The 18870-nt window shown below is 38.6% G+C and overlaps 1 protein-coding gene across 1 annotated transcript; it reads right to left on the bottom strand.

Annotated features, from left to right (window-relative positions):
* On the bottom strand, positions 1-18572 carry mtmr9 (myotubularin related protein 9). The gene is made up of 11 exons (XM_053489499.1): positions 18502-18572; positions 16158-16412; positions 15949-16057; positions 13617-13742; positions 13361-13534; positions 13058-13275; positions 11199-11360; positions 7946-8087; positions 6321-6541; positions 5543-5694; positions 1-1833 (listed from the first exon to the last, which is right to left on the bottom strand). The coding sequence occupies exons 2-11, from the start codon at positions 16337-16339 to the stop codon at positions 1670-1672; spliced, it is 1650 nt and encodes a 549-aa protein (XP_053345474.1). The 5' UTR covers positions 16340-16412; positions 18502-18572; the 3' UTR covers positions 1-1669.
* Between the last annotated feature and the right edge of the window lie 298 nt (positions 18573-18870).

The following is an 18870-nucleotide window of genomic DNA, read 5'->3' as shown; positions in this document are numbered from 1 at the left end:
TGTAATAGCATGTTATAACTTTATTAAGGGTTTGCTTAATTATGATTTGTATGAAACCATATACGAAACATTTTAATGCCCAAAGAATACAACATAAAATGGCAGTTAATATACATCAACATGTGCTGTGTGTTAATCTCTAACACACAACCAGTTAAATTAAGAGCTTTTTTGCTTTCTCAATAAACAATTGCACGGAAGATAAAAACATTGTGTCTGGGAAAAATGTATGCAAATATACTTTCACAAATAGTTTACATGTATGTGAAAGTACAGTGTTTTGGGTAAACAGTGAACATGTACAGTACAACACAAATTGTTTGGTTAACATGCAAGTCTCTATGTTGTGTGGCATCGACATTACATTTTACATCCTGCCCTCGAAGCCAGACAAAACCAGAGAATTCAGTGAAGAACCCAGACTGCACTTAAGTGGGTGTGAATAATAACTCTATAATAATAGAGTGCCACAAAACACTTGACCAACTGCTAAGGAAAATGGCCTAACTGTAAATATGCTGTATCGTGCATATAGGTGGTAATGACAGAAATGCCTGAAACAGTTTGGTATTTTAAGCTTTTTAGTTTTAAAACATCATCTATAATAGCTGTGAAGGATGATTTACCACCACCACCACCACCAGCACATTAAATGGAGGTTTAACGTGTAACGTCTACATCACAGGAACAATAGTCTACTAGGACATAAGGGACTTGCACTCAAGTATGCTTTTTAGATTTTTTTATGTAAGCCAATGCAACAGCAAGGAATGTCTTTATGCTTATTTATGTTTTTTTCCTTTCTTTTTTGTTAAAAGATATTTAATTTCTTTTGAAAAGGATTAAAGATCAACAGGAAGGCTTTGTCAATTGTTTTGGCCATGTCTTGATTTATATTGCAACAAACTAAATAATAATAATAATAATAGGCTAATAATAAAACATTGTATATCAACTGCAACAAACCCACAGGAATTCTGAATCTACACAACATATTTTTTTCATAGGTGCTTTGCTCAATTCTGATTACCATTACATAGCATGTATACACTTTATGATACCATGGCATTTAACCAAAGTACACAAAAGCCACTGTATAGTTTCTGCTTCCCAAACTAAAGCAAATATTATTTCCCTTATAAGATCCTTTCTTTCACATTGATAAATTATTCATTACGGTTTAAGAACAAAAAAGGCAAACTGCTTTCGGGCACACACTGACCATCGAAGGCCTCCATTGGGGAAAAAAATAAAACTAATTGCACAATTTGGTACGAGTGATTACATCCAACCAACTATATGTCAAGAAACTGTCTGCTTGTTTCAATAAGTTCCACTTAGTGTATAAAAGTTGCTGAACAGCCACAAATATATAACAATATTATCAAAGCCTTTCTCAGGGAGTGTCTAAGCACCTGGTGTGGCATGTGAAGAGCAAAGAGAACTAGCATTAAAAAAATAAAAAGAACAAGCAATGACTACACATGAAGGGGAAACACATTTAGTCTGTCTGATTCTTACTGAACAAACGTGACATGTGTGTGTGAATATGTGCACATGTATTTGTACATACATGAACGGGTCAGAATAAATTTCAGTAGTGCTGAATAGGAACTCCTAGGCTGTGAACGGCTCTGTTCAGATTTCTCAGTAAGGTCGACGTGTATGTCTACGGACTCTGAAGAGAGCCATCGTCTGTCTCTAGTTGAGCTAGCTGTCTCCTCAGGCTGTTCACTTTATTCTGTAGCTCCTTATTGTATTCAATAATATGGACCATCTCCTCGTATGCCTCATCCAGACACTTAGTCGAGCGATTCCAGCGTAGGAACACACCTATAAAAGGAGATAAAAATTAAGATATCAGTAATTTTTTTCTGTATTAAGTATTACAAGAGAAAAAAAAAATCTTTTAAAACACCAAGAGACCAGAACAGAGACCAATACGTTTTAAAGTGCCGGGATTACACGATGCACATGCGATGGTAAAGCTGAACCAGGCTGCATGGAAACAGCAGGAAAGTTCCATGTCAGTAGGATCATATATCGAAATGTCAGATGCCTGCATGTCAGCAGTCTCGTGATGCTAAGGCACTTTTGACACCCTTCTTACACCATTGACAGATGGCGACTAGTTTTGTAAACATGTTGCGAAATCAATCCTGCCCTTGCTGGGATTACGGTTACTATCCTATGTTTCTAGCAAGTCCGTGAGGACACTGGGTTGCAGCACCAAATACTGGTCCAAATGCATAATATATGGAAAACAAACTGGCCTGGATGCATGACTGCTATTTATAAATGTGTAAGTAATACGTTGTCATGTGCTACAGTAAGTAGGTAAAGGAACCCCTGAACTCAGTGACCACTAAAAGATATTTGACGTAATTCAAGATAGTCATTATATAAGTTTAGGAAAGAGACACGAAAGACTGGTTTTAGTATGCATAATCAAATTACAGCATGGATTAAAAGTTTAATTAATCTCATTTCACTCTCGGTCCACAATTCAAATTTCTCATTGTATACACTTCAGATGTTTTTTCTGAAGAGTACGTATGCAAAAGAATGCATTTTAGAAGTACTGTATGCACCTGTTTACAGAATACCATGGGTGTGGAAGCATTACTTTGAGAACCAGTTCTAGCATATGCATTACTGCAGCTCCCAGTTTTGTTGCCATATGAACAACCTAAAGTAACCCTGCTTTAAAATGGTGTCGTGATTTTAGTGAAATTTTCGTAAGAAAAAAACTCCCATATTAAAGTAAGACAAGTATTAGGAAATGCTACGCTAGAAATACAGGGGATTCTTGATAACCAAATATTTAAGAAATTTCCTTTAATTTTAAAAATGGGAAAAAACTAGTTGAGCTGGCTATTGTCTCTCAAACCTTTTTTTTTTTTTTTTTTTTACTTTGGTTCATTCAAGAAACAGCAGTAGGGCGAATCAACATAAAAAAAAATAATTCTCCTGGACACCCCCAGCCAGGGGTTCATGAAGCTCCACCCCCAGTTACAGTGAACTAGTTTACACTCACTCATGGGGCGGGCCTGGAGCCTATCCCAGGAGACCTAGGGCACAAGGTGGGGTACACCCTAGACAGGGTGCCAATCCATTGCAGGGCACACACACATACGCACACACTCACACATTAATTCACACACTATGTGCAAGCTGAGGAATGACAATTAGCCTAATCTGCAGGCCTTTGGACTGTGGGAGGAAACCAGAGTGCACGGAGGAAACCTACCAAGTACGGGAAGAACATGCAAACTCCAGGCACACAGAGGTGGAAATCAAACCAGGCCGGGAATCAAACCCGGACCCTCGAGACACCATCGTGCCACCGACTAGAGTACAGTAACAATAAAATAGAAACAAGGCTTATCCAGACAATTCAGGTTGCTTTCACTCAGGTTTGCTGAGGGTAAAGTGTCTGGTGGTGTTAAGTCACAGGGCACGCTCATGTCTGTGCTACATTTTGGCTCTCCTTTCTACTCACGCTGTCAAGGCTTGCCCTGTCAAAGTTTCGGCTTTCTTTCGTGACAACAAGTTTAGTCAATAACGTTTATTTCTCCCCGCCCCATATGCTCTTTCTCTGTCGAGCTATACATGCTATTTAGATCTTTAAATTCCCTACATCTGATTGGAGGTCTAAGCACTTGACTAGGGAGAACCCAGTCACTTTTAACATGCAACTAATTAAGAGCAACTCTATGTTAATCACAAGATTATTGTTTCATGCACTCTTTTTACAAGTGTGATTGATTTTCTTTCCTAAGAAGAACTGCACACTGAAATACATTTGAGCAGTTTGCTTTCTTGAATGAATTACATTCATTTGCAAAAAAAGCATTGCTTATCAGCGCGGTACAGTATGTTTTCTGCACATCACTAAAGATAACTAATACTAATTGTGTGTGTGTGTTTTTTTTTTTATTGATGTGGTTGTTTCTTGCACAGGAGCAGAATCTTTTCCATGTTGAACTGCTTACCGGAATCTGTCAGAAATTATTAATACACTGCTCCCCCTAGTGGTTATACAAGAAAACACTCATACACTACATTTTAAAAGGATAATTATTCTTCACTCACTCACTTATCTTCTATACCGCTTTATCCTGTATTTAGGGTCATGGGGACCTGAAGCCTACCCCAGGAGTCTAAGGGCACACGGACAGGGTGCGAATCCATCGCAGGGCACATACACTCACACACTCATTTACACACTACCGGCAATTTGGGAACGCCAATTAGCCTTATCTACATGTCTTTGGAATGTGGGAGGAAACCGGAGTACTCGGAGAAAACCCACCAAGCACAGGGAGAACATGCAAACTCCATGCACACAGAGACGTGAATCGAGCCTGGCCGGGAATCGAACCCTGACACTGCAGGTGCGAGGCAACAGTGCTAATCACTACACCACCGTGCCACCTACAATTATTCTTAATAATTAAAAATTCGTAAAAGGAAAATACTGATTAGAGTGTAACATTGCTCTCACAACATTTTTTTCAATATCCTGATTTATGTTGATGTGATTGCATCACACAATCAGTACAGAATCTCCAGTTCTACCATCTACCATAGATGTTCAACTGCATTTAGAACCAGGGACTGTGAAGGGCACTAAAACATTCATGAAACTAGTTTTAGATGATTGTGTTTTACATCAATACCCAAGACTGACTGGTATTACTGGGTCCAAGATGTGCCAAGGAAACGTTTCCCAATCCATGACACCAACTCTACCCGGCTGGACTGTTGACACAAGGGAGGTTGGGCCCATGGATTCATGCTGTTGGTGTTAAATTCTGACTGATTAGAAATTGAAATTCATCAGACCAGCTTTGGCTGTCCAAATTTCTGTTTTCAGCTGAAAGAAGAGAAACCTGATGTGGCCTTCTGCGGTTGTAGCTCATCTACCTTTAGATTTGACATGTTGTGCAAAAGTATTTATCAGAGTTACTACAGCATTTCTGTCAGATCAAAGTCTGGCTATTCTGTTAATCCCCCTCGTTAACAAGACGTTTCGATCCACAGAACTGGCACCCATTGGGTGTATTTTCTTTATTATAACATTCTAAATACACTTAAGACTTTCTCAGGGGATCAGCATTTATAGAAATATTGAAATCAGCAGCACCAACAATCATGCCCCAGTCAAAAATCACAGAGATTGGTTTTTCCCCTCTTCTGATGGTTAATTTAAACATTACTCAAAGGTGCAGGTTACTATCTTTCTTATATTACTTCAATGTCTGCAGGAGTTCCTAAGTTCCAGCATTAAAAGTAGTGGACTCGTGTCATTAAAAATATAAATGGCAAACAAAACGACAAGTTTTAGTAAGGAAGAAGTAATGTTGAGAAAAAGGAAATGCTATTATACTCAAGTTTTAGCTATCAATGCTAGAAGTCTACTATAAAAGGAGCAAGTGAAAGAGAATTAAGAAAAAAGACAATACAAACTGGAAGAATAAGACATTATAGGTAAAAAAAAGTGTGAAAAGATACAGGGAGATTAAATGCGTGTTCTCACCCTCCCACAGCAGCAGACTCTGCGGAGCTACAGATGGCCAGATCACAAGACTGTTGGCCTCATAGAGAGGGTTAAGGAAGCGCTCCAGCTCCTGAGGCCTGTTCATCCACGACCACAGGGACACCGTCTTTTGACAGAGCTCCAACTTCACCCTGTGCTCAGCAAATAGATTACACAAAAAAAAGGTTCAATTGCTGCAGTTTCTACAATGACTGCGGAGATTGTAATAGAGAATGCATTACCAAGTCATGACAACTCACTGAAGCACTCACTGAAGATATCCCCCTAAGGGTCATGCTTTAATACTGACAGAAATGAATATGTCCAGATCTGTGCATAGTCATTAATGTTGCCAAATTCTTCCAAAAAATGCTTTTGATGCTTAATTAATTACACTAATTATTTTTTAGACAATTGCTATCCATCCATTAATCTATCTAATAATCTAGCTATGCATCCATCCAGCTTACTAGTTACCATCTGCTTATTTATCCATCCATCCATCTGCACATTAATTCATTGGTATATAATCCAACTATGCAATAATAGTACATTTATATACTATATGCCCAGTAGAATGTGACAAATGTTAAATAATTTGCATGTAATATTACTCGATAAAACGATTATCCTGCTTTTAGATTTCATTACCAAAATTTACACAAAATTACAAAAAATAAGGCATGACGACATGCATTTATTAAAAATTAATTAAGGACGATAAACAAATATCTGTATGTACAACGGTAAAGCAGGAGAGTAAAAGTTAGTCACTAACCTCTCGGCAGCGCTGTTTCCCAGGAAAGTGCCAAACTGGGATGCGTAAGCATGTTCAAATAGCGTGACCAGAAAGTGTTCATTAAACTGGAAGGAGCAAGGAAACTGGCGCAGGATCTGCCACACACAGTCCAGGAAGAGCAGAAACACGGGTGCTTCATTCCTTGGTTTCCCGTTGGAGTATGCAGACTGGGCACAGCGCTGCTGGAACGGGTGGCCGGCCTGCACAGAATGATGAAATAGCACAGAATTTTTAAAGCCAAATCATGTCTCTTTAAATGCTATGAACTTTGACCTTTTCTTTCCAAATCTGTTGAATCTACTGCTTCATGATTTAATGATTTGGGGTGGCGCTAATCTCATCTTGAAAAGTTTAAACGACAGCCTGTAATGGAAGCACTAGAAAGATACTAATAAGCGCTGTAAAAACAAGACTAGTGTGAGATCACAGAAAAGCTAAAATAACGTAAATAAGTATTTGTTAAAATTACGATCCAGAAAAGCCTCTCAGAAGGTACACATTTACAATTAGGCATTTGGCAGACACTCTTTTACAGAGCAACTTAAGTTTCTGTCCAGTTAAATAGTTTAAATATACTCAGCAAAAAAAGAAACGTCCCTTTTTCAGGACTGTGTATTTCAACAATAATGTTGTAAAAATCCAAATAACTTTACAGATCTTCATTGTAAAGGATTTAAACAATGTTTTCCATGCATGTTCAATTAACCATAATCAATTAATTAACATGCACCTGTGAAATGGTCGTTAAGACCTTAACAGCTTACAGAAAGTAGGCATTTAAGGTCACAGTTCTTAAAACGCATGACACTAAAGAGACTTGTCTACCGACTGTGAAAAACACCCAAAGAAAGATGCCCAGGGTCCCTGCTCATCTGCGTGAACGTGCATTAGGCATGCTGCAGGGAGGCATGAGGACTGCCGATGTGGCTAGGGCAATAAATTGCCATGTCCGCACTGTGAGACTGTAAGACGGCGCTACAGGGAGACAGGAAGGACGGCTGATCATCCTCGCAGTGGAAGACCACATGTAACAACACCTACACAGGATCGGTACATCCGAATATTACACCTGCGTGACAGGTACAGGATGGTCACAACAACTGCCCGAGTCACACTAGGAACACACAATCCCTCCATCAGTGCTCAGACTGTCCACAATAGGCAGTCCATGAGGGGGAGATGCACTGCAGTACTTCAAGCAGCTGGTGGCCACACCAGATACTGACTGGTACTTTTGATTTTGAGCCTCCCTTCATTCAGGGACACATTGTAAAACATTTTTAGTTTATGTCTTATGGTGTTGACTCTTTTAGTGTTCATACAAATATTTACACATTAAGTTTACTGAAAGTAAAAACAGTTAAAAGTCAGACGTCTCTTTTTTTGCTAAGTATAGATCCTAGACAGATAGATAGATAGATACACCACATCGTACTTTGATACTTATAGACACGAAGGCAGAAGACCGTATCTGGTTCTATTCTTTCTGCCAAAAACATGAATCTGATGCTACAGTGGGCAGAGGCTACAACTTGAACAGCTAAATACTGAACAAAAATCTCCTGGTAAATGCCTAACCAAGTATCTCTGGGATTGTATCTCACCTGCAGCCACTCACGCTCCACAAGCGCCTGGAAGCCACGGACTGTCCTGCAGCCTGGATCCAAGATGATCTGAGCTAATGAAGTGACCTGCAGTGTGGAATCAGTTCCCTCTGTCCCATGAACTAGCACTGACGCACCCTCTCTGAAGGGACAAAGCCAGGGGGACAAACAGAACAAACAGAAAGACAAGCAAGACACAATAAACTTACTTTATATTCTTTATTGTACTTTGTCATTCTTAAAAAAGAAAGAAAGAAAGAAAGAAACCCGCAAGGGGCGTTCATACTGGGACTTTTAAATATGAAGAACAAAAGAACAACATAAACTACCTTTATTTCTCTATATAATCCCCTGCTACACTAATGCACTTATCCTAGTGTTTCACTAGTGCTTGGATACTATTAAGGTCAAATGTCTTGATGTTATGATCAGACTGCCTGCCTCATGTCTGCAACACTGGAGCGAGGTAAGGACTGTACTGCGGGCGTGGAAATAACTCCCAGCTGAGTTCCTGAAATGTGCAAGAGGTGTTGGATGATGCATGAATGTTGTAATTAGGGCTGCACGATTTGGGAAAATTGTCACATTGCGATTATTAAGGTCAAAATTGCAATTTTTGATTGCGATACGACAAACAAGTGGTATGACTAAACTTGCTTGTTATCAAGGAAAATGCACCCACATTACTAATAATGCTACTGAGATATAGCATACAGTGCAATCTAGTAACTAGAAATAAACAATGTTTTCAAACTAAAACAAAATTGTACAAAATTAAATAACAGTAACATCTTTACATTACATTAAATTAACTTTAAAATAAAATTGAAAAAGGTCAAAAGTACAGATAAATAAAACACATTAAAAATATATATATTTTTTTACATTTTGTCCCAAAACAGGGACATTTAAGAAGGATGTAACATATACTTTATTGGTATTATTATCTAATTACTCACCATTTTTAATCTAATGATGAAGGAAAGATTAAAGAAAAGAAAAGTGTCCTATAAACATAGTAATTTTAGAGTCATGCTAATAATCATGAAAATAATTTAAATGAAACATTTCTAGTGTTCTTTGTGACACCGATTTCTACACTGTATTTCCATTTATTCTTAAATAAATCTGTTAATAGCTGTCCTCTCTAACGTACAGTTAAGTAGCTTTAAATATGAAGATATTAAATTAACTTTTATTTTAATTTAACTTACTGATGGCCAAATGAAGTCTATGCCCGAAGCACTGAAACCTAGTCCAGTGATTAAGCGCCACCGCTTTGGCGATGTGCGTGCCGTTGTCTGTTGTGACAGCGTCCAAACCATCCTTACAGAGATCCCATGCAGTACTTTCTTAAACCCGCGGCTACAGTATGTTCTTTCCAGTGTGATTGTCAGGGAAATACGATGTTTGCAGCTTTTTAGTTCAAACTCATTGTGCACGATTATATGTCTCAGTCGTCCTGCTTGACCAAAGGTCTGTAGGGGTTCAAAAGAATTTCACTGCAGTTATTTCAAGTTGAACCTCGCTACATCACTTACTGAGACTTACAAACACATCTGTAATAATGTGTTGTTTTGTTCTGCTCACACTGGGTTGTGCTTTGTTTGGTCTCTTTACTATTCTTGGCTTTTACCGCCATGCATTTATCATACTTTTCTCTGTGTTGCTTCAGGTGCTGATATAAATTTGTTGTGACTTTAGTTTTGCCAATTTTGCACAGTACCTTTTTCTGCTCAGTGTCCGATATCCTGAAACCAAAATATCGCTAAATAAAAAAGGTTGCATTTTTTCAGGGCACAAGTTCAGCGTCGGTCTCTTCTGTATCCATTTTCTCCCGTCTCCACACCTCACTGCGGAAAGTCACGTGACCACCGCGCGCTACACATAAGAAATGGCCATGCAGCTCTTAGAATTAATGTCTTGTTACGCCCGCAGCTGACATCGCGATTGCGATATGTTTAATCGTGCAGCACTAGTTGTAATGGTGCAAAAAAATCTCATCACTATACCATGCTCAAAGTCTTCTGTAAATGTCAGTCAATTTTATACCTTCACTCAAATTTCTTTGCAAATCCCGGTTTGACTTGAATATCCTTCATAGTTTTTATTAATGAAAGCTAAAAGATCAACAATGGGCTTGCAATAGGGAAAAAAAAGCTATTTCTTGCAGACAGCTTAAGTAAAGTTTCAAACAGGATTTTGCACAAGGAATAGATGTGGTGGTCTGGGAAACCCAACGGACAGTGTGTTCTGGGACAGAGAGTTCTGGCACACAGCTAGAGAATAAATCCAAGTTGGGCTTGGGCCAAAATCAGGGGGTTTTGTCTGTAGCAATTAAGATTGTAAGTATTTAAAAAATATTTTATTTGTGAAAGAGGTCATTTTAGTGAAATACACTTAGGATTGTTGAAATGTAAAGTATGTTATAGACAAAACAAAATCCCTGATTTTGCCCCTTATCCCAAGTTGGCATAATTGTGTACCTGTGCGCCAAAACTCTGTGTGCCAGAACACAGTGTCCGACAGGATTTCCCAGACCCCTGCATCTATTACGATTTAATGCTGTGTGGTTGAACTTTACATTCCAAGATTAGCTTATAAGAAATTTGCGCTGTGGGACGAATAAGGGTATATATTATCTTATATATTATATATAGTAGCACGTGGAGTGCTGGTATTCATCAGTCTCACATGTCTCAGCCAATTATAATGAAGAACTTGCTATGCCTGCATTATAAATCTGGGACAGGAGAGATTTTAGTATATAATTGCTTTACACCTGTTCTGCACTCTTTGATAGGACAAATAATGTTTCATGCATGAATAGAGAAATGCAGAATCTAGAGAAATCAGCTCATAACCAAGACTAGAAATTACTCTACACTTAAGGACACAGCAGCACAAAGGACATTAATGAGCGGTGTACCAACAGCAGCAAGAGACACAGCAGTACAAGTGTTTTATAAACTTAATGATGATTGCAGGCTAGACACTAGCTAACCATTATTACTCAAATGGGCTCGGCAACAAGTGTAGCATGAAGCAAGGCAAACGCTCTTTAATTAGCTCGGAATGGAACCGCCAGTGAGAAAACAGTAATTAACACAGCCGTAAACTAGTTACATGCAGCTATCTTCTGTAATGATTCGCAGGGTTTGAGAGCACATCTGTCCGAGGCTGAGAAGGCAAAGAGGAGACGGTGCACGGGGAATTCAAACGGAGCTAGAGAGAAGGACTGTTAAATGCTGACCTGTCGATGCACTGAGCCGCCAGGCAGGCGGTCGTGAGGATCTCTTTAACGTGGCTCTGCCAGTTGGACGCCTCCAGTTTGCTAAGCCAGCGGTCCATGCTGTTCGAGTGGTCATTACACGCCTCCACCAGCTTTATCAGGCTCTCTTGAAGAAAATTCGACCTGTGACAGAACATTTTACACATTACTGCAAAAGCTACAGCATATGCTAGATGTTGTTTTACATTTACAGATCACATAAAGATACAGTAAAGATGTATAATATTTTCTCTTTACTCCAGCTGAAGACTGGACCTTATGGACACACAATTAATCCCATCTTCTGCGTTATGATTGGTTACAAGAATTCATCTATGAATGCTTAGCAGATTTACTACATATACAAATGTGCATCAAAAATTACTCGCGAAAAGTGAATCTTCACCCTCGTTCAGCTGCTTTTGTGGGACCAAACAGGTCAAAGTCTGATGAAGCAATACCAGGACTAGAAAGTGGATGCTTTAACACCTGAAAACAAACTTTTTGCAGACATGCACTGTCATGAAAGATCACAACAGTCTTGTAGCCTATATAGTTCCAATGCACTGAATCCAAAGTCCAGGCTTCAGCTCCTTAATAACCATCTCGTGGTAATGAGCGCTGTTAATTTTTGAATCTTTTTCCTGATAATGTTTATTGAGAATAACAGAAAATTACAAGCATAAATTTTCCAGCTAATGTTTGACTTTTCAACTTTTTTTTTTTTATGTTTCCGTTCCATACTCTGCCATTTACTCTCAGACTTGTAGTGATGAATCCATGTCTTACCATCAGTAATGATTCCCTTTAAGAAATTTTCACCTTCCTTCGCACACTTTCTGCATACTACGGAAAAAGTCTTCAATAAATAATGGCACCAGGTACACGCTCAGACCACCAAAAATCAGTGCCAGTTCCAGAGGTAAAGATTGAGTGGATGAAAGTCCAAAATAAAGACAGATGAGTTGTTCCTACTGAATTTACTGATCAAGAATGAAAGGAAAATTTCTTTCCTAGAAACTCATCAAGTAAGCTAACGCTGGGGAATGTAGGGCAAACAGGCAGAAAGAGTATGTTTAATTCCAGCAAAAGACCCATAATGATATCCAGTGTTTCCATGGCTAATATGGCCATACTACACAGATTATGGACTACCACTCACATTCTGATGGAGCTGTTGACATGATGCAGATGCAGTTTTATTCAGATTCGCCTTTTACTTCCATTATCAGTGGAATCATAAGGTCCATGTAAAGACGCCTATTGAGTCTCAATTCATACTACTCATAGGACATTATGGTACTAAACCCAAAACCTCTCAAGTAGCCTTTCAAAACTGTTTCAAGTTCTATCAATCTGGATTTTGTAGATTAATATACACTTTCGAATTCATGTTGTCAATTTGAGATAGAGACATCAAGCTGACAGCAGAAAGTTTTAAACACAAACAGAGCTTGTCAATCTCTTTAGCGCCGTCATTCAGTTTGATTTGAAAAGCAGATGGACAGGGACGCTTTGCCTCTTGATTTTAAACCTACAGTTGTATGTAGGATATGTCAGCAAGTATGTGAAAAATACGGGACCAGTACTGTAACACATACTAAATCTAAGCTGAAAGTTTCTGTTAAACAGCATAAAGACAAAAATCTACTCAGGAAATAATACATTTTAAAAAAGGCAATAAAAAAACAGATAAATATAAAAATACACAAGTTATTTTTACTCATCCACAGATCTGTAGCTCTCGATGCTAATTATCTGCATTGTTGCACTGTTGTCCACAAGGTTAGTTTTTTCCTGATATCTGAAATATCGCATACACGATTCTAGTGTGCACTCGCCTCTCAATAGCTTTGTGGATTCTCCTCCACTGGGGGTAGTTTGCCTCCTGTTCAAACCCGCCTCCACGGGCCTTAGCCTGCTGCGCTACAGCAACAGTGCGTGTGTCGATGATGTAGCCACGTTTTCCTGCACGCAGCGTAGCGTTGATCAACTTCTCATCTTCCTTACAGCGGCGTCCGTTCGTGCCAGTCAGAGGCTGTCCTGCTCGCATCATCACCTGAGGACACAGACAATAAATACACACCTTGTCTTAACCAAAAAATTAAGAAACTACACAAGACTGCCCAAAGTGAACAGCTGACCATGCCATTCTTCTTGTGGTAGTAGCTGAGCACAGGAAAGCGTCCACCGTGTCGAAAAGCAGCAGCTTTGCAAAGAGTGTCATCATCCATTTCCTTGGGTACGGCCACCAATGAAGGGTATGAGGGGCAAACAGTAAAGTTTTTATTCACTTCGCTAAGCCTCCACTCATCGGTCTGCCAAAGAATCAGAAATAAACACACATTCAGTAAGCGATCTACGACGTTCTGAAAACAGTGTGTAAAAGTAAGCCCTTACCATCGATTCCAGATCTCTGAAGGCGTCTTCTGGTGAGAACAAGTGCCACCCGTCATCGATGACCTCAAACAGGGGCCGGTAGAAGAAAGGATACATCAAAGAGACCGAGTCGAGTGTGGACAACGCCTAAAGAAAAGGTTACGGCAGATCCGTGGTTCAGAATATTAATACCAAATACGTCTTTACCATTTACACATCAGGCATGTCTGCTCATTACAAAGACTAATGATTGGTTGTCTTTATATTTCTGAGATTGTAGGCACTTGCTTGAATAAGAAGAAATTGAGACGGGACTTGACTGAAAGATAAGCACACTCAGTGAGCTATGAAAGTATTAATATTGAGTCATAAACCTTTTTAATGTGCGAAGATATTTATGGAGAAATAAATCACAAATGGCATGCTGTTATTGGAATATAATCTATAGTGTGGTTACCAAGTCAAATTCCCTTATTTTTCTATAACAGCAACATTAAAAATTGTCTTACGTTTCTTATACTACTTATATACTTTTTTTAAATAAAATTAAACTATGAAAATTATTTGACTTTTTATAGATTTTTCATTTAACGTCCACAAGACATGTTAGGTCCTGCTATTTGTCACCTCACCGACCTCTCCTTTTTATTACTCTTGAAGTTAATAAGGATTTAAAAAAAAAGACAGACACCATGTTAACTGAGAAACGAGCAAGCGCAAGGTCAGCCATCCTGAAGTCTCTTTGCTGGCAGAAACATAATGAGTGTTCTAAAGTAGTGACACTTAAGACTTTAATAAATGTTAAAGGGGCTCCATACAGAAAACCTTACTATATCAATAATAGTATATACCTTGCTTATTATATGGCTTATTTATGAGAATGAGAAGATGCAGGTGCAGTTAAAGGTTTACATCCACTTGTCATTAGAACAAATGTCATAGTGATACTGAGATTTCAGTGATTTCTTTTAACAGCTCTGTTTCTGGGACAGAATGATTGTATAACATACATAATAGTAATAATAATAATAGAAAGCAACAAAAGTTTGGAGCAAAAGATTTAATTCATTTTGTGTGGTGTAGCCAGTTTGTTAGACCCAAACTGTCACCCTCACCCGATGGGAAACTGGGGACCAACTGCAGAACCAACAGGGCACAGGTCTGCCATGAACCGGAAGCTGGTTAAACACCAGAGCCAGTGTGTACAGTCTAGCAATGGACTGAATGTCTGCCATCCAAGAAAGAATCCCCAGCTGACACCTTCAAGCTCTACTAAAGGCTACAGCTGAGCACATGGACAATGAAGATTATGGCCAGAGGTATGTTTAGAGGAGCAAAGGTAAGACTTTTACCACTAACAGCATTGTTGGAATGAAAGTACAAACGTGGAAATCATATTATTTCAAACACCTCTCCTGTTATACTAAACTTCAACTCTCCTAACACTCAGTATGACTGCAGATCAAACCCTGCTATCTAAGATTACCCAAATGAGGATGGGTTCCCTGTTAAGTAAGGATTCCTCCTATTGCCATCTCAGAGAGATTTTCCTTGCCACCATTGCATTCTAAAATTTTAATTCCTAAGATAAAAATTTATAAGGAATGGCATTCGTAGGCTGAGGATACAATGTTCCCCACATTGTTAAGTTGAAAAAGCTAAATTGTTTTGCAGCAATGACCATTGTTTAAAGTTCTATATAAATAAAACAGAATTTAATTAAACATCCAGCTAGCAATGTTAAGCATGGTGGTGGCAGCATCACACTCTGGGGCTGCTAGTGAAGCTTAAGACAGTGAATGGAATAATGGATAATAAGGAATGCCTTAGAATTCTAGACAAAACTTGGACATAATTGAGTGTTCTAACAGGAACATGGCCTTGAAAACACATCAAAGCTGGTTGTGGAATAGATAAAGTAAGTTAACATTAGGCTTTAGGAAACTCAACACTATCAGAAATATGTGCTTAGAAGTCAGAGTTGTTCTAAGAAACCAACAAAAGTAACTGAACGCTACAAATTTTGCAAATGTCCAACCAGAAGTCTGCTAGAACCTTAAAGTGTTAAAAAACAGCGAAGCTTGGTAAGGGACATTCAACCAATTATTAGACATGCTGCAAGTACAATTTTTAATTTTGTAAATTTTGGAAATTTTTAACTTTGTGTTAATTTCCGGAAAAAAACTAATTCAATCTTGTGTCCATTTAGTTTAAAAGCAGAAGTACAGTCTAGGGACTTTACATAAACAACTACTGGTAATGAAGAATCAGACTTAGCTGATCTTGGATACACAGACATTCCTGAACATGAACTGGGAAAAAAAATACATCCTGAATAACTAGTTAAACCCACTTCAATGGAGCTAGCAATGTTGAGACACTCCTCCATGCCAGGTATGTCCAGCTGAATAGTCCGAAGGTCCTTGCATTTCACAATGATTGAGCCGAGAGAGCCCACAAACCTGAGTGAGAAAAAAAAAAATCGAGACAAAGGATTTCGAACAAGGTCCTTACTTTCATCATAGCCAGACTGAACTCACCCCTGGTGTACAGCGAGCCTACCTCTTCTCAATAGCGTCAATGTTGGCATGGAGCAGCCAGAGCTCCTCTGTGTTGTCCTGGCGTGAGGACAGGATGAGGTGGTGGCCGGTTAAACACAGAGTTCCCTCCACGGTGGGCAGAAAGGGCCGGTGCAGGACCACGCCGTCCACCCGGGGGGTCTTTATCAATTCAACAAACTCCATGATGTGTTATTGGAAGAGTCCGGCAAGGGGAGAAAACAGCTCAGCTCTCACTGAAGAGCAGAGAGCACGGTCACTGTGGAGCGGAAGAAAAAGGGCAGAGTGTAAGCAAATGATACAGCAAATGTACAATTACATTCTACAGGTAGAATAACAGTTCTTCAACACTGAAAAACATCCAAAGCGCTGACACTAGAGACTCAAATACCAACAAACAGATTTCTACAAAAAACTTTACCATATGCAATGTTTATCAATGCATCCATCAATGCTTATTATTACATTTAACCAACTAATCTGTAGGTGTTTTAAGGCATGTGCCATTAATTTAGTAACAAGAAAACATCAAGAATTCAAAACAGAGTGGTGCTCTAGCAAAATGTGCAGCAATGTGGCCTTTTAGATGAAAGATACAGCTTAAAGCAAATCCTTCCTTATTTACTTGTGAATATACATTGCCTGAGCAAAAAAAAAAGTCACCACTTCAGAATTGATTTAAAGTATTGACCTGCATAGAGTACCAAAATTAATCAAGATTTTAAATGACTGGAATTAAGTTAAGAATGCTGCAAAACATTATTAAAACCTAAGAACTGTGCTAAACCTTTAACTTTGTAAAGAAAATCTGGTCAGAAAGAAATTATGAATGGAGATCACTTAAATGATTAGTAAAGATGCACGCTAAAAAAAACGACAGTAGAAATCAGAGCTAAGTTTAATAGTGAAAGTAAGATAATTTCCACATGCACAATGTGATGAGGATTGGGACCAAGCAGCTGTCTGGTCAAAAGGGACCAGCTGATACAATATTATTGCAATACCTAGATATCAATTTGATCTCCATTGCAAATCTGTAAGTATCACCATTTTATGAATACCCTGATTCTGTATACTTATTTTCTTTAGCATTTTGTCTATTCCAAAAAAACTTAGCAAACAATTTGCTCCTACAACACAGGATGCTGAGCTGCCTGCTAATTTGTTAATAGTTTAAGTGTAACAGTCATAGTAACCTGCAGGATTACAGTGAAACAGAAATGTTTCACAACTTCACACACAAACATATAAAACACTTAAAAATTTTATTCCAGTCACCGTGACCATTGCCACACAAAAGAATTGCGATACATCTCTAATAACTTGGGGGGGTTAATGTCCATGTCAGGGTAAAAAGGGAAGTGAGTTAAGTAATGCCCCTTATCATGCATAGTTCATCATGCATCAGTTGGTTAGGTCTAGGCTCAGCAACATTATATGGCAATAAAATGAGGTCAGCTAATGACCAGGGTATCGCATCCATATGACAGATTGTTTTTCCTCCTTGATAGCGCAGTCATGTTCCAATGAAAGAGTGATTCTGGGAGCATGAGGAATCAATTCCACACATGAACTGACTACCACATTTTGTGCTGTAATCAAAGCTAAAGGTGATCAATGAAATATTAAGAGGGTGTGCCTAAGGTCTACTCTGTTAAGTTGTCTACACAGTACACATTATATAGACAAAAATATCTGGCCAAACCTTAACAATTATTGAATTTAGACGTTTTGGTCAGGCCTCTTATCCCCAGTGAAGGGCAAATCTTAATTTTTCAGCAAACCAAGACATTTTGGACAATTCTATGCCTCCAAACTTCTCGAACTAACCCCATATTGGGATATATGTATTTGGAATCAATGTCATTGCAGGTTTGGCCAAATACTTTTGTTTATATAATATATAAGTTATCTATCTTACAGAAAAGCACCACCTTCTGACCAATCACGTGTCAGAGTTCAATAGCAATGCAGAATAAATCATTTTATTGCTTATAAACGCTATCTGCCTACATAAGACTAAAAACACATACTAAACATAATTCTCTAAATCACTCTGGGTCAGGATTCATTAGAGAATAAAAATAAAGTGTAATGTTATAGACTAATAAAAAGGAAATGCTAGAAACAGCTATAAAAGGAAAAACAAGGCGCGTTTAAGGTCTTATTCACAAGGTGAGTCACTGTATCTAGTTAGCATGCTAGCGACTTAATATTTGTTGTTTAATGCAGCGAATTAAAACTACCGGCATGCATCTCCACTATAGCAAAGCCATATACAATTTTACAGTCCTGTTAAACATCTGCTAATATTATTAAAGAAATAAAACAGTGTTAAAATATCTTACGTCTCATCCACCTGACTTCTTTTCCTGTTTTGCTTTTTTTATTCTCAGCTCTTTTTTTTTTTGTCTTTTACTGAGTAGACCACAGACCAAGTGAGCGTCACGTCGCCGCCTAGAGGCCTGGAGGGAAACGAGCTGCTGTTACGAAGTCTCTTCTCCTCTCTTCTCTTCTCTTCTTAGACTATGGAGCCCCTCTAGTGACATTGGGGAAAATATTCTGTGGCCACGGCTTACTGTGGTGTGGGAACAGAATAGTATAATGGTCACGAGATACTAGGTCGTGTGGTACTGAGATCACTCATTTCCCAGATGTGACAGGATGCTTGTTGTTTTGGGCGTATGCTGTGTGTCAGTGAGTAAATAAAGGTAATT

This window comes from Clarias gariepinus, chromosome 27 (genome assembly GCF_024256425.1).
Source record: "Clarias gariepinus isolate MV-2021 ecotype Netherlands chromosome 27, CGAR_prim_01v2, whole genome shotgun sequence".
Lineage (NCBI taxonomy): Eukaryota > Metazoa > Chordata > Actinopteri > Siluriformes > Clariidae > Clarias > Clarias gariepinus.
This window is presented reverse-complemented; position numbering and strand designations above follow the sequence as displayed.

What these genes read in the sequence shown, in the direction of transcription:
- mtmr9 (XM_053489499.1), bottom strand. Translation starts at nt 16,339, where the DNA reads ATGGAGTTTGTTGAATTGATAAAGACCCCCCGGGTGGACGGCGTGGTC. An exon ending in GCGGCTCAGTGCATCGACAG is followed by an intron (nt 8,088 to 11,198) that starts GTCAGCATTTAA and finishes TTGTCCCTTCAG; the next exon opens with AGAGGGTGCGTCAGTGCTAG. An exon ending in GGAAACAGCGCTGCCGAGAG is followed by an intron (nt 5,695 to 6,320) that starts GTTAGTGACTAA and finishes TGCTGAGCACAG; the next exon opens with GGTGAAGTTGGAGCTCTGTC.